The 14,737-nt window shown below is 41.1% G+C and overlaps 1 protein-coding gene across 1 annotated transcript in view; it reads left to right on the forward strand.

Annotated features, from left to right (window-relative positions):
- The first annotated feature begins 9,706 nt into the window (after positions 1–9,706).
- Positions 9,707–14,737, forward strand: part of SALL2 (spalt-like transcription factor 2) — a 14,944-nt gene continuing 9,913 nt past the window's right edge. The window contains exon 1 of the mRNA XM_006835464.1: positions 9,707–10,054. Coding sequence (XP_006835527.1) covers positions 9,982–10,054 — 73 coding nt within the window. The 5' untranslated portion in view covers positions 9,707–9,981. The remainder of the gene's footprint in view (positions 10,055–14,737) is intronic.

Here is a 14,737-nt window from a genome sequence, read left to right on the forward strand (position 1 = left end):
GGGGGAAGGATTGCATGGAGGGGATTGTAACCATGGCAATGAGAGGATATAGGATAGAATGAATGTAAAACCAATGTTCTCCCATGTAAACTATCACATAATTCACAATAAAACATTTAAGAAAAAAAAAAAAAAAGCCTGCTTGCTGAGCTTATTTAGCAACAAACATATTACAAAGCCAATACTATTTTTCAGAAAGGAAGGAAGCACTGGACTGGTAACCAAAATTATCAGTGGCTTCTTAGGAGAAAGATGAGGCTTTCTGCTCCCATTAAGATTTTTTTTTTTAAAGCTTTTATTTGTGAACTGAGTGATAGTTTCCACATGGCAGAACATCAGTTTTGCACTCAACCAATTGTATTTTGTGTCATTGCAATGATTAAAATCCCCTCCATGCACCATAGGTTAACAGTATTTGCCTCTTTCCCTCTTTTTTTTTTTTTTTTAATGTACACAAAAGCATTCAGGAATATATAATTGTTTAAAAAACTAAAAGGCACATTCTGAAAGCCAGCCTCCTGGCCGCCTGCACATAGTCTTTATCTTCCCATGAGTCTAGAGTCCTCAGCTGCTGTATGTCATCATCTCTGCCTCCATCTCTGGTGTCTCTGCTTCTCTGGTTAGGATCCCAGATTCCGCTCATACTCTTCTCTCTTGATGGCCCTAGCTAGGATTTTCTATTTCTGGAATGCAAGATTAACTACTCCCCCCTCTCCCTTTTTGTTACACAACTTCTACCTACAGTTGTAACAATTGCAATTAGTTATGATAATAATTAGTTTTGAATCAAAAGAATCTTTTTCCCCATCTCCTTTCACCAGACCCATCTAGATAAGAAGAAAAGTATTCAGTGGGGATTCTAACTTCTCCCGCTCACTCTGAAACGAATCTCCCTCCTGAAAACTTGTAAACCAGCACTTTGTGCCTTTAGTAGCGCCCCCCACACCCTCCTATTTAGGTAGACATCCCTACAGACCCTGTGTACTGAGGGGATAGGACTGATACTTGATTTGAAGATTCCTTCCCTCTCGTTTGGTATTTTGAGCTACTACATCCATAAGTAAAGGTAAAGTTTATCAAATTGTAGCAATTTACACTTGCTTCCTGTATCAAACTTCTTTATCTTCCTCTAGTCTAGTTCTGATCATCAAGCCATCCAAGCTAGGTCAAATAGGTACTACCTGTAGGTTTGGATGTTCTTGCACAACTCCCATAAAGACTTAAAGCCTTGGAAACCCATACAACTATGAGTTGGAATTGACCATGCAGTCTTAGTGTGGTGCTGTAGGATAAGCACTGGACTGCTAATGACAAGGCCTGTAGTTCAGACCCACCAAGCCACTCCTTGGAAACTCTATGTAGGGTTGCTATGAGTAAGAATCAACTCAACGGCACTTACCAAAAATAGCAAATGTATATACCTATATACATATTTAGGTGTCCTGGTGTGGAGCTATGGGCTAATGAGTCAGACTGCAAAGTCATTTGAACTGTAACGTCAGTGGTTCAAGCTCACTAGCTGCTCCTTGGAAACCCCATACAGGGTCGCTATGGGTCAGAATCGACTTGATGGCACTTAACAACAACAACATATACATATTTGGAGTCCTGGTATGGTGCTGTGGATTAATGCTCCAAACTGCAAAGCCGTTTGAACTGCAAGGTCAGTGGTTCAAGCTCACCAGCTGCTCCTCAAAAACCCTATACAGGGTCACTATGGGTCAGAATCAACTTGAAGGCACTCAACAACAACAACAATACATACATATATAGAAAACAGCTACCTGGCCAATGGATTCAAAGAGATTCATGTCTGTACCCATTCCAAAGAGCAGTAACTCAACGGACTGTGGAAATCATCAGACAGTATCATCAATGCAAGTAAAATTTTGCTGAAGATAATTCACAAATGGTTAGTTACAACAGTACACTGACAGAGAACTGCCAGAAGTTCAAGTTGGATTAAGAAGAGGACATGGAATGAGGGATATAATTGCTGATGTCAGGTGCATCTTAACTAAAAGCAGACAATATCAGAAAGATGTTTACTTGTGCTCTTGAGGATGCAAAGACTTTTTTGACTATACAGATCATGACAAACTGTGGATAATGGGTATTCCAGAACACTTAATTGTGTTCAAGAGGTAGTCATTAGAACAGAACATGAGGATACTGAATCAGGAAAGACATTCACCAGGGTTGTATCCTTTCACCATACTTATTCAATATGTATGCTGAGCAAATAATCTGAGAAGCTGGATTATATGAAGAAGATTTTGGCATTAGGATTGGAGGAAGACTGCAATTAACAACCTGCAATGTGCAGATGATACAACCTACCTTGCTGAAAGCAAAGAGAACTTAAAATACAGATGAAGATCAAAGACTACAGTCTCCAGTATGGATTGTACCTCAATGTAAAGAAAACAAAAATGTTTACCACTGGACCAATAAATAACATCATAATAAATAGAGAAAAGATTTAAGTTTGTCAAACTCTTCATTTTGCTTAAATCTACCATCAACACTCATGTAAGCAGCAGCCAAGAAATCAAACGACGTTTTGCATTAAGTAAATTTGCTGCACAAGACCTCCTTAAAGTGTTAAAGAGCAAAGATATCAATTTGAAGACTAAGGTGTGCCTAACCCAAGCCAGGGTATTTTAGATAGCCTCATATGCTGTGACAGTTGGTCAGTGAATCAAGGAGACTTGTAGAAGCATTGATGCATTTGAGTTGAGGTGTTGGAGAAGATCGTTGAAGATGTTGTGGACTGCCAAAACAAACAAGTGTGTGTTGGAGGAGATACATCAGAGTGCTCCTTAGAAATCAGGACAGTGAGACTTTGTCTCTCATACTTCAGACATGTTATCAGGAGGTACCAGTCCCTGGAGAAGGACATCATGCTTGGTAGAGTGGAGGGTCATCAAAAAAGAGTCAGACTCCCAAGGAGATGGATTGGCACAGTGGTAACAGCATTGAGGTCAAGAATAACAATTGTAAGGATGGCTCAGGATCAGGCAGTGTTTCATTCAGTTGTTCACAGGGTCGTTATGAGTCAGAACCGATGCAATGGTACTTAATGACGACATAGTTACCCAATACAGAAAAGGAGTCCTGGTAACACAGTGAGTGAAATGTTCCACTTACAACAAACAGAAAGGTTCAGAGTTCAAACCAACCAGCTGCTCCATGGGATAAAGGTGATGCAGTCTGTTTCCATAAAAATTGTCAGTATCAAAAACCCTATGGAGCAGTTCTAGTCTGTCCTATGGAGTTTCTATAAGTTGGAATTGACTCTACTGGCAGTGGGTGAGTGAGACCCAGCATAGAACTAAATGTGAATCAAATATACAATTAAATCAAGTCATGTTTAGGGGAAGCCTAAGCTGTGGGCCATGACAGGAACCTGGAGCCGGAAGAGTGGAGTAGGTATTAATACAAGTCTTCTTGCCTACCTTCTTCATCCTTAAGTAACCAACCACCCAATGTTCTTAGCCAAATTGATATATCTCATGAGATCACACATAGCCGCTATGCTTTGGTTGCTGGACACTATGAGGAATAAGGAGAAAAAGTATATTTTCCATTCCAGTCTGACCAGGGCGATAAATCAGTGGCTATGAGGCAAAATAGCTGAGTAATTACCTAGACAGAATCTGTCTTATTTCTTGCTGTGTACTAAGTACTAAACCCACTGCCATTAATAGATTCTGACTCATAGGTACCTTGTATGGGGTTTTTGAAGCTGTAAATCTTTACAGAAGCCAAAAGCTTCATCTGTCACCCATGGAGAAGCTTGTGGGTTTGAGCTGCCAACCTTGCAGTTAGAAGTCCAGTGCTTATCCTGAAGCACCACTAGGGCTCCTTTAGCATAAGAGGTGCCAAAATATATTTGTTGAATAAATGAATAAATTCTACCAAGGACAAATTTTAAAGATTTGTGCTTAAAATATAATTAGGAATCAATTAAACAACAACAAGAATTTTCTCAGTACTTAAATTAGTCACTGAGGGATCACTTTCCCGGGAATAGTCTGTAAAATGAAGAACAGATTATTATCTGACTAAAATACTTTGGGGTATGAAGGTAAGAGAATGGAATTAGCTCCTAAAACCCCAGTGGTCCCCATAAGAAAAAAAAAAAAAAAAGGTCATAAATGTAGAGAAGGTGGAGAAATTTAGGATCTATCTTTTAAAATTTGACTTACCATTCATTATTTCCCAGTTTCTTCCACATTTCCATGGTAGACAAAAAGCCATTCTCTGAGATAAAACCTGGTTCTGGATAATCTTTTAAAAGGTCACTTAACGTCTCTGAGTTTTATAGAGAACACTGAGAGATTTGGAGATGTATGTACCCTAAGGTCTCCTCCAGCATCACAACACTGGGAATTCACCTATCTTCTTAAAGTTTCTTCAAGAAGACTCACTACTTTTCTATTAGGTTGTTATTGTTAGGTGCACTCAATAGCAACACTGTATAGGATTCCTGAGGAACAGATGGAAGGTTTAGTACTCCAGTGCTTATCCTACATCTCCACACGTTTTCTGATAAACATCAATCCATATGTCTCTATTCCTCCAAAGATTTACCCATGCAACTTTAACTCTTTCTTCCAATCTCTCTGATCTGTTTTCCTTTCTTATTGCTCTGTTTTTTTCCTTTTCTTTTCTCATTGAATCCCCACCCCATTGTTTCTACCTGACCCCCATCTGGTAGAATGATTGTTTTCTTTCAAAAGATCAACCTCAGAATCCTCAGAACTTTAACAAATTGTTCCTATGATGTCTCCCTAGAAAACATTCTTATTCTCTCTCTCTCTCTAACCACCCCCCACCCCAGCCTTCTCTCTCACTGTTTGCTAAGATCAGGGTCCTTCCCCCACCACCTCCCTTTCCTGTTTCACTGCCTTGCTCTCTTCACAAACTCCATTTCTCCTATATTTAACTTGTGCAACATAGAGAAATAAAGAAAAGCAAAAACACTAAGTTCTATCCTCTTTCATATGAATGTTTAAATCCCTGCCATCCTTTGCAGAATGAACTATGAAAAGAAACACCAGACAAGATTCAGTCTGAATGACCCTCCTTGATCTTCTCCCTCCCTCTTCCCCTAAAACACCATGGCAACTGCCACCTGAATGAGGCCAGGCGGAAATCATCTAATAAGACCAGGGATTGTTTGCCAATGCTTTCTTGTTTAGTAAAGTTTTGCAAAGGACATGTTTCCTTACTCTTTATTCCGTTAATGCTAGCAAGACAAAAAAAAAACACGTGGCACTATATATAAGACCCATATTGGCTATAGATATTTACTGTAAATCTTTAAATTTTCTTTGGAAGTTGAAAGTTTAAGTCACACATGAGGTCTGCAGACAGAAAGTGAAGCCCATAATAGAGACAGTCATCAGCAGGATGGCAAAAGTAGGCTAGCCAGTAGGGCACTCCTGGGGTAAAATTCAACCCTGCCATTTATCAACTATGAGAACTTGAGCAAGAAAGCTACTTTGCCTCTTTAAACTTCAGTTTCCTCATTTGTAAACTGAGGTGTTCTATTCTTTTAAGGGTACCGGTGAGTTGGACTCCACTAAAGGGCGCATAACAACAGTGTGTTATAAATATGTAATAAAAAGCATCCTTTGCAAAGTTGCTTTAGGGTTAAATGATATCATATATTCAAAGGGCCTGGAACATAAGAATATACTGCAGCTATGATTATTGCTATCAATAGAAGCATTACACGGGTTTCTAGATTCCTGATTCAGTTCTATTTCTATTAAGCCAAATTCCTCAAAGGATTCTAACTCTTTAGAGGAGAGGAAAAGTACCTCCACAAGGCCTGCTCTTCTACAAAGTAGAAAAAGAGGAAGAGCAGAACATTGTCCTGAGAGAAAGGGTGATGATGAAATGCCAGAAAGTTTCCTGAACCCCCACATAACAAATAGTTGTATTTTTAGAGCAAAAGTCATTATGTGTAGAGAAATATTTTTAAATGACTTAACAGTGTATTGGTGTTAACCATACCAACAAATATTTAGCAAACAGTAGTACAAACATTTGAGAGACACGTTGTTTATTCTGTCAACAGGGTACATGGATTCTCTTGCAACAACACTGCAGTCCCCTAGGATTCTAGAGGCCATGGTTTAGAAATCACCAGTTGAACACAATTGTCCCAGTCTTAACTCTGCAAAAGAATGATTGCAGGGTTTAAAAAAAATTTTTAAATCCCAAGTACAGATCACACCCCACAACATCCACATATTTTGATTAAGTAGAGCTGGGGTGGAGCCCAAAAGTACGAATTTTGAATAAATTCCTCATGTGATTACTGTGAAGCAGTGGGTGTGGGAAACACTAGTCCAGGGGAGATTCAGGGTTCTGGGAATTAGCATTCCTGACCGGCTCGTCAACCTTTCTCTTCCAGAGATCTCATTCCAAATCACCTTCTCTTTGTTCCTCACAGAGTTCAGGGCTTCTTTAACAGTGGTATTGTGTTAAAGGACTTCTGGTGTGGTGCTGCCGGTTAATGCAGTCAACTGCAAAGTCAGTTTGGGCTAAGGCCTACAGTTCCAACTCACCAGCTGCTCCTAGGAAACCCTGTACAGGGTCCCGACTCGATGGCACTTAGCAACAAGCAACTATAATTGTGTTAAAAAAACACAAAATAATTTGTACTAAATTCTGAGATTCAAACAAGATATCTGGTTTTCTTTAAAAACCAACAACATATCTTTGTTTTTTAAGGATTTGATTTTCTCACCAATGAACTATAACATCCATTTTAACCAATCCACAGGTAACCTGTACACACAAATGAAGGATAGAGAGATTATGTTCAGTCTTATGGCTTAAAAATTGACTTCATGATGTAACCCTTCCATAGTACTTTAAGTTATTCCTCAAGTGAGAGCCAGTCAGGCTCCCACATGTGGGGGTGGGGTGCCAGGATAAGTCCCTTTTTCCTGCTCCTTTATTATCTCCAATGCCCTTAAATGCCTCTTCAGCTTCTAGGGAATATAAGCACTTACTCCAGTCTACAAAGTCAAAAGACCATAGAACATTTTTTTTTTTAATTAGATCACGAATTGAAGAAATACAAGTGTTATCTTAATATTCTTTTCTAGTATTAAGTTTAAGTCTCTCCTCTTTAATTTCTCTCTTTCATCTGTCTCTGACTTTTTCTCTCTCCCTTCTTTCCTCCCTTCTCTCTCTTCTTCTCCTCCCCTCTCCACTTCACCACACACAGAAACCCCTTTTCAAAGGGGCTTTTTTCCAACTCAGTGAAGTAAAGTCTTTGCCCCTTTGTGGAGCAGGCTCATTAACATTCTCACAGCAGCATCTCTTCAAGGATTTTACTTTTGTAACTCTGTGGGGAGGTCAAGAGGCCACAGTGGAGAGGTAAAAGGAAAAAAATGGTAAACTGGTGAGGGCGGAAGAAAGGAGAGGAGGGGAAAAAGCCCTTCCTTTCACAATAAGGGCAACTACCAGGAGGGAGAAAAAAAATGTAAAAGATGAAGACAACCAAGACACAGGAAAGAGACAAATGTGGACCCTCAAATTTGCCCATGAGGTTTCATAATAGACTCCTGAGAAAAGCAAAAAAAAAAAAAAAACCAGAACCCCACTATATTCCCATCCACTTTTCTTTTCCTCAAAAAGGTACATAAGAGATGAAAACTGTGGATGGGAGAGTGACAGGACCCTGGCGGAGGAATTATAAGCTTTCCTTGCCTCAATGTCTCCAATTTTCCTACAATTGCCTAATTATAACTGCACCTGCCTACCACAGTGAAGTTACCAGGATGAATGAGACAAAGTTAGCAATAAGAAATCCAACAGTGGAAGGAGAAGGTCCTGACCCCAAAAGATTGGGAAAATAATGAAGTCAGTAACTCCAAAGCAAAAATCATAATGTTACCCCAAACTCTTCAGATGTGGGTACCTGCCTCAGTGATCACCAACAGTCCAACAACTACCATCTGTTGTCTGCTCCCTTTCTTAGTATTGCTACACTAGCCTAGGCTTCTTGTTGTTGTTGAGTGCTATTTCTGAGATGCAGCTGGTGAGCTTGAACCGCCAGCCTTGCAGTTTAAACTGAAGTGGCGGTCCAGCACATTAACCTCTAGAGCCACACTAGAACACCAGCCTAGACTTACATAATGGAGGAAATGTAAAGAACTTTGAGATTGTACCCAATCCTATGAATGAACTTTGCTTTGCTTTGCTTTTTCTGAAGACAAAGTCAGCTATCAAATAAACTTTTATCACTAACCTGAATGCAGAAAATAATTTCCACTTTCCCAACTAACGGTGTTTCATATGCTCTCTCATCTTAAACAGAAAAGTAAAAGGTAAACAGGACTAATAGCAGGGAATCCAGGCATTTTAGTTAGAGGACAGGGCTCATCTGGAATATTCTCGGCCTAGTAGGAATAGCACAGCCAGAAGTTAAAGAATAATGAAAGAATTATCCTTAAGTGTGAGGTCGGAACAGGAAAGACCTGGTTGGTGAACAAGAGATATAATTGAAAGATGAAAGACTATTTAAAGATCCAATTCCTTATCCATAGGCAAATCTTTGCCACACAATGCTTGACAATGGTTTCCAGCCTCTGTGTGAACATATTACAGAGATCTTACAAATTCACTAGACAGTCCAACACACTATTAGAAAGTTCCTTTATATTGAACTGAAAATGTCTCTTTGTGGTGTCTATTCTGAACTATCATGAAACTCATCTAATTCATCTTCTCAGAGGCATTCCTTCAACCCTTAGAGCTGGACAGGGAATGGGAGAGAGAAAATCCACTGAGCCCATTCCTATTTTAAATGAGACTCCTTTAGATCAGTCCTTTACTCCCCCCTTCCCCCCACTAATATTATCAGTATGATGGCATATTGTGCCTTCAGGAGTATAGAGAAAAGAATGCTAGGCTACTATCAGCAATACCTGGGTCCCAGGTCAGTCTTCGTTACATCATAGCTGTGCAACATTGGGTAAATTACCTAACCTCACTTAACCTTCGGTTCATCTATAAATGGGATTATCTAAAAATGGGAAAGTAAAATCTGCCATGATAATCCCAGATTTATAATAGTCAAAAAGATGTCATGTGCAGCAAAATATCCTATAAATTATAAAAAGCTATACATACATCTGACTCCTGGTGTGGTACTGCAAGATAATGCACTGGACAGAGAGGTTGATTTGAATCACAAGGTTGGTGGTTCAAACTCACCAGCCGCTCTTTGGAAACCCTATATAGGGTCACTGTGAGTCAAAAGGGACTCGATGACACTTTACAACTACAACAATACATATATTAAGTTATTATAATGACTGCCGATTTTCACTCAATCTTTTTGTTAGCCTTTCATAGTCCCGTTTTCAACTGGAGGTAGTTGACTTCTGGGCCTCATAATCAAGATATACCTTAAAATTCTTATTTCAGCTTGTACTTCAGAAGCAGCCACATTATCAAGCGGGGGCAGGGGGAGATGACATAGAATAGTGAAAGAACCAAAAAGCGCTGTGAAGAGCTTGGAAGGAGAGTTAGACAAGCAAGTGAAGGAAGGTCTCTGAGCAGACAGCAGAGAGAGACCTGGAGCCCTCACAGGGAGGAGAGGGTTAAATCCTTTCCTCTGCAGTACAAAAGAAAAGAGTGTGCGGAAAGATTAGGATTTTTGCTTTTACAATGGGAGCTGCAGAAGCGTAGGGAAGAAGCTGAAGAAAAAAAAAAGGGGGCGTCTCCCCTTTAAAGACTTGCAGAGATTGAGAGAGAAACAGCGAGAGAGTCAGGGAGAGGGAGCAGAGTCTGACTGTCTCTGGGAAGGGAGACCGTCTCTGCTTTAGAGTGATTTGCACTAGGGGAAAAGCATCAGTTGGCTTTAGACCCAAGGGGACACCGGGGCAGGTCACCCCAGTTAAGACTAAGTGAGCGTTGCCCCTCCCTCTCCCACCTCTCTGCCTGGGAATGTCTCGGCGAAAGCAGCGGAAACCCCAACAGTTAATCTCGGACTGCGAAGGTCCCAGCGCGTCTGAGAACGGTGGGTGCCTGGGGGGCGGGGGGGAGGGCCCTGTGTGGGTCAGGCCAGGGCAAGGGGAGGGCACCCTGGCCGGGGGCGAAAGCAGGGGAGGGGGAACTTGGTCATTGGGGTCTTGAAGGAGTTGATATGAGAGGGGTAAGGAGACGACCTGTGCAGGGGAGAAGCCCCGGTCAGCTTTTGTGAGGAATGATTCTGTTTGTGTTTTCCTTGTTTTTTTCTCTGGATGAAATGGAGTTTTCAAACTGGCTCTGTCTCCCCACCCAAGAGTTTTCTCCCCAGGTCCCCCTTTGCTCACTGGTCTTTGTGCCGTTGCTAAGTAACGTCCTCAGACCAGAAGATCGTCTCTTAGGGGTGGGATTTTCCCCCCTTTTCTTTCTGGAGAGTTGAGTTGCAAGAGAATGAATTGGATAAATGTGAAGGTTCCCCTGAGGGAGAAGAGAAAAAGTTTCTCATTGTTGAGCTGTGCTGAGAGCGGATGAGCGCTCCCAGAGGGAGAGAGCTAATGTCGGTCAGAATGCTGCCTGGTTTGGGGTGTGTGTAAGTCACCTGGGATAGATGCTGGAGGATTTGGTGACAATCTGGATGAGGAGTTTAGGTTTGTGCTGCAAGGGAAACAAAGCTCAAAAAGAAAACCCAGAAATTTGACCTATACAGGTAATATATTTTCATTGACATACCCATAAATACACACATAGTATTTTATGAGTTTGTTACATAATCTGTTGTTTAAGTAGATTTCCTTTATGAAGGAAAATTTTTTCATGTATTCTTATGACAGTCCCATGACCAACTACAGAATTGAGCAATGACATGCCCAAAAATCTCAGAGGCAAAACCTTCCTTCATCAGTACAAAGACTTAAGTTTCATAGTGTTCAGGGCGGGTCCCCACTTCACTATATTAATATTTAAAACATGCTTAATTATGAGTACACTGTGACTAGGGCCTGGGAATCTAGTTCTGTGTCAAGTGTCCTGATAATTCTTAGGACCGAGCAAGTTTTGGGCACAGTGGGCAGTGGTGTGGGTATATATGTGTACACCTGTGAAAGTCTGGAAGTCCTAACTCAGAGATCAATTATCTAGTTAGCAAACAGTTGGTGTATGCAACAATGTGGTCTAGAGTTAAACACAAGGGTTCTGAAGCCAGATTTGGGGTTCATATCCCTGGCTCCTCCACTTAACTTACCAAAATGGAAACGAGTGAAACACTTAGAAAAATACCTAGCATACAGAACTTACTACCCATAGGGGTATTGTTACTGTCATGCTATGTGAGTGCAGTGACACTCACTACAAGTGCTCGAATGTGACCAAAGTTCAGGAACACTGGGTGAACTTCATTCACACAGCATTTCTTTATGAGATGTGTTCCTTGATAAAGCTCTAGGATCACACATTTGTGCTGTTGTTAAGTCGCTCATAGCGACCCTGTCTAGGGTTTCTGAGGAGTGGTTGATGGGTTTGAACCACCAGCCTCATGGCTCAAACTGCCCTTGCAGTCCAGTACATTATCCTGCAGCGCCACACTAGGACTTTGTTAAAAGAAAAGAAAAAAAGACAAGGTCAAATCAGTGCTCCATGGATTATGAAGAGCCTTAACAGACAGATTGTGTTTGGGGTAGAACACAACCTCTCCCAAGTTACTGCTTTGCTCAGATCCCACTGTGCCCATATTTAGAGGTTCTGTTAGTGGCATCTTTCCCTCCAAGGAAACATTAGCCCTCCTTAAAGCTGCTACAGACCGGATGTTTCTTCCTTGTGCTGTACAGGAGACTTCCCCTAGAGCCTCAGAGTTGCCTCACAGTCCTGCTCCCCTGCTGGTTCACTGTGGAACAATGCTGAACCCTCTAAGGCATCCTTTCCTCTCCTTCCCATCCTTTCCTCCCAAATCTGTTATCCCATTCCCCATACCACAGCTGAGGAAAAACGGCTGTGACAGAAAGGGCCAACAGGAATCCTTGGCAATTACCCTAAATGTATTCTCAAACCCATTGAGAATATCTCCCACTTGGAGCTATGAATACTTAGGGGCGTGGAGATGTTGTGACAAAACCATCCCCATAGAAAGAGTATAGGCTTGAACCCAATGGTAGCAACAAATGTCAGTAGAAGTTTTACCTTTGAACCATAAAAGGAAGAAACATATATGTAAGGAGCAAGAAAGCAGCTAACAACTTTTCTTAAATTCTGCCTTAAGAAAGTCTAGGAGCTTCCTCAGAATTCCCCTGTGAATGACCCAGGGCTGAAGTATCATTGGGTCTCATCTGTAAGATGAGTTTGCTATACTTTGCTATCATATCTAAAATTCCATCCAGCTTTTATAAGCTTTAACTTTTGCCCAGACATGGTTTCTATTTGCTTATGTGATCTTCAGGGTTCTGAGCACACCAAAGGCATTTTCCTTTTCTGTATGCCCTAAAATTAGGTAGGTAGGGTTCTTATTTGGGAAACACTGTATCCTTTGCTATACCTGTGAAATTATAAGCATGGACACACATTATTCAATATGCTAGGGTACCACTAATATGTCCAGGAAACTTTTGCCTCCTTTATGGAACCTTGATGGCCTAGTTGGTTTAACATCAGGCTGCTAATCACAATGTTGGCAGTTCAAACCCATCAGCTCTTACTGTGGCGAAAGATAAGGTTTTTAGCTCCTGTAAAAGATTTACAGTCTCAGAAACCCTAGGGAGCAATTCTATGCAACCCTATAGGATCTTTAAGAGTCAGAATTGACTCCACAGCAGTGGCTTTTGCCTTCTTTTCATTAATCAATGTTTACCATACACATATGTTGGTAGGTAGGTTCCTGGGTAGCACAAATGGTGTGGCACTGTGGGTTAATGCCCTGGACTGCAAAGTCAGTTTGAACTGCAAGGTCGGTGGTTCAAGCTCACCAGCTGCTCCCCAGAAACCTAGACAGGGTTGCTATAAGTTGGAACCTACTCAATGGCACTTAAACAACTCCCTAAAGGTTGGTGGTTCAAACTCATCCAGAAGAAAGGCCTGGTGATCTCCTTCCATAAAGATTACAGCCAAAAAATCCTGTGGAACATTTCTGCTCTAACAAATTTGTAGAAGTGACTCAGCAACAGTGGTGTTTGAGGGGTAAGGGTAAATGCTCAGCTTTGTTAGACATTTTTACTTAATTTGTTAATACATTTTAAAGCCTCATCTCTGCAGTTACCAAGACATCACCAAGAAGCAATCTAAAGAACCTGTTTCCTAGCCCTATTTTCGTTCAGCTTCCCTGACCAGACTTTTGGTAAATCGAACAGAATAGGTATTACACATAAGTGATGAGCAGGAAATAGTCTATTCACTTAAAAACTCTGGAGAGAGAAAAAAATTTCTCCCTACAGAGTCTAGAAATCTAGATTAAAGAACCTAAGGGATGTGACTGGGGGAAATGCAAACTAGTACATTTGGCAACCAAATGCAATGATCAGAAACCCAGATATTTAGTGAGAAGGAGAAACCAGGACAACAGTCAAGCAGACCTAGAGGGAGAGAGGAGAGTCTTTTAGATGGAGGTTAGCAGATAGGGAGAACAACAAAAAAGGAAAGAAGGCAAAAATAGTTTTGAGGGCTTTGCTCTCTGTTCATCTCTCAGGCAGTTAAGTCCTAGACTACTTAACCCCTGGGTCAGAAAGAACATATTTCAGAGTAGATAGAAATAATCCAGGTATGGTAAGGATTGGATTATTGTTGTTAAGTATATAGGGTTTCCGAGGAGGTGAGTTTGAACCACCAACCTTACAGTTCAAACAGACTTTGCAGTCCAGCTCATTAACCCACCACACCTCACCAGGACTCCAGGGATTGGATTTGTTGTTGTTGTTGTGAAGTGCCGTCGAGTCGATTCTGACCCATAGTGACCCTGTATAGGGTTTCAAGGAGCAGCTGGTGAGCTTAAACTGCCAACCTTGCAGTTCAAAAGGCTTTGCAGTCTGACGCATTAACCCACAGTGCCACACCAGGACTGCTGGGATTGGATAAGGGAACAGAAAACCAGGTTTCTAGTTCAACTCTGACTTTGAAGTTATGGGACCTTAAGCAAGTCCCTTCTCCTAGGGCTTCAGCTTTTGAATCTTTAAACAATAATACTTAAAGCTAATTCTTTTTTTCATTTATTTATATTTTTATTGTGAACTGAGTGATGGTTTACATGGGAAAACATCAGCTTTACATCATTGTTTCATTGCAATGATTACAATCTCCTCCTTACATCATCATTCAACAGTATTTGCTTCCATTCCCTCTGGTTTGGGTTTTTTGGGGAAGTGAGGGGTGATATACACAGAAACACTCAGGAATATATAGTAATTTAAACAACCAAAGGGCACATTCTGCAAGCATGCCTCCTGGCCGCCAGCACCCAGTCCCTCTCTTTCCATGAGTTCAGAGTCCTCAGCTGCTCTCTCTCTCCATGTCCTCATTTCTACCTCAATCTCTGGTATTGCTGCTTCTCTAGATAGGGTCCCACTGCTCGTGCACTTCTCCCTTTGATGGTCCTAGGGTCCTCTGTTTCTGGACTGTAAGACTAACTACTCCCCCATTTTTGTTATAAAACTTCTACCTTTATAGTTGTGACAGTCAAAATTAGTCATGATAACAGTTACTCACTATTGAATCATAAGAATCGTATCCCCATCTCTTTCCACCAGACCCATCTAGACAA

The sequence above is a fragment of the Chrysochloris asiatica genome, unplaced genomic scaffold, assembly GCF_000296735.1.
Source record: "Chrysochloris asiatica unplaced genomic scaffold, ChrAsi1.0 scaffold00017, whole genome shotgun sequence".
Taxonomy (NCBI): Eukaryota; Metazoa; Chordata; class Mammalia; order Afrosoricida; family Chrysochloridae; genus Chrysochloris; species Chrysochloris asiatica.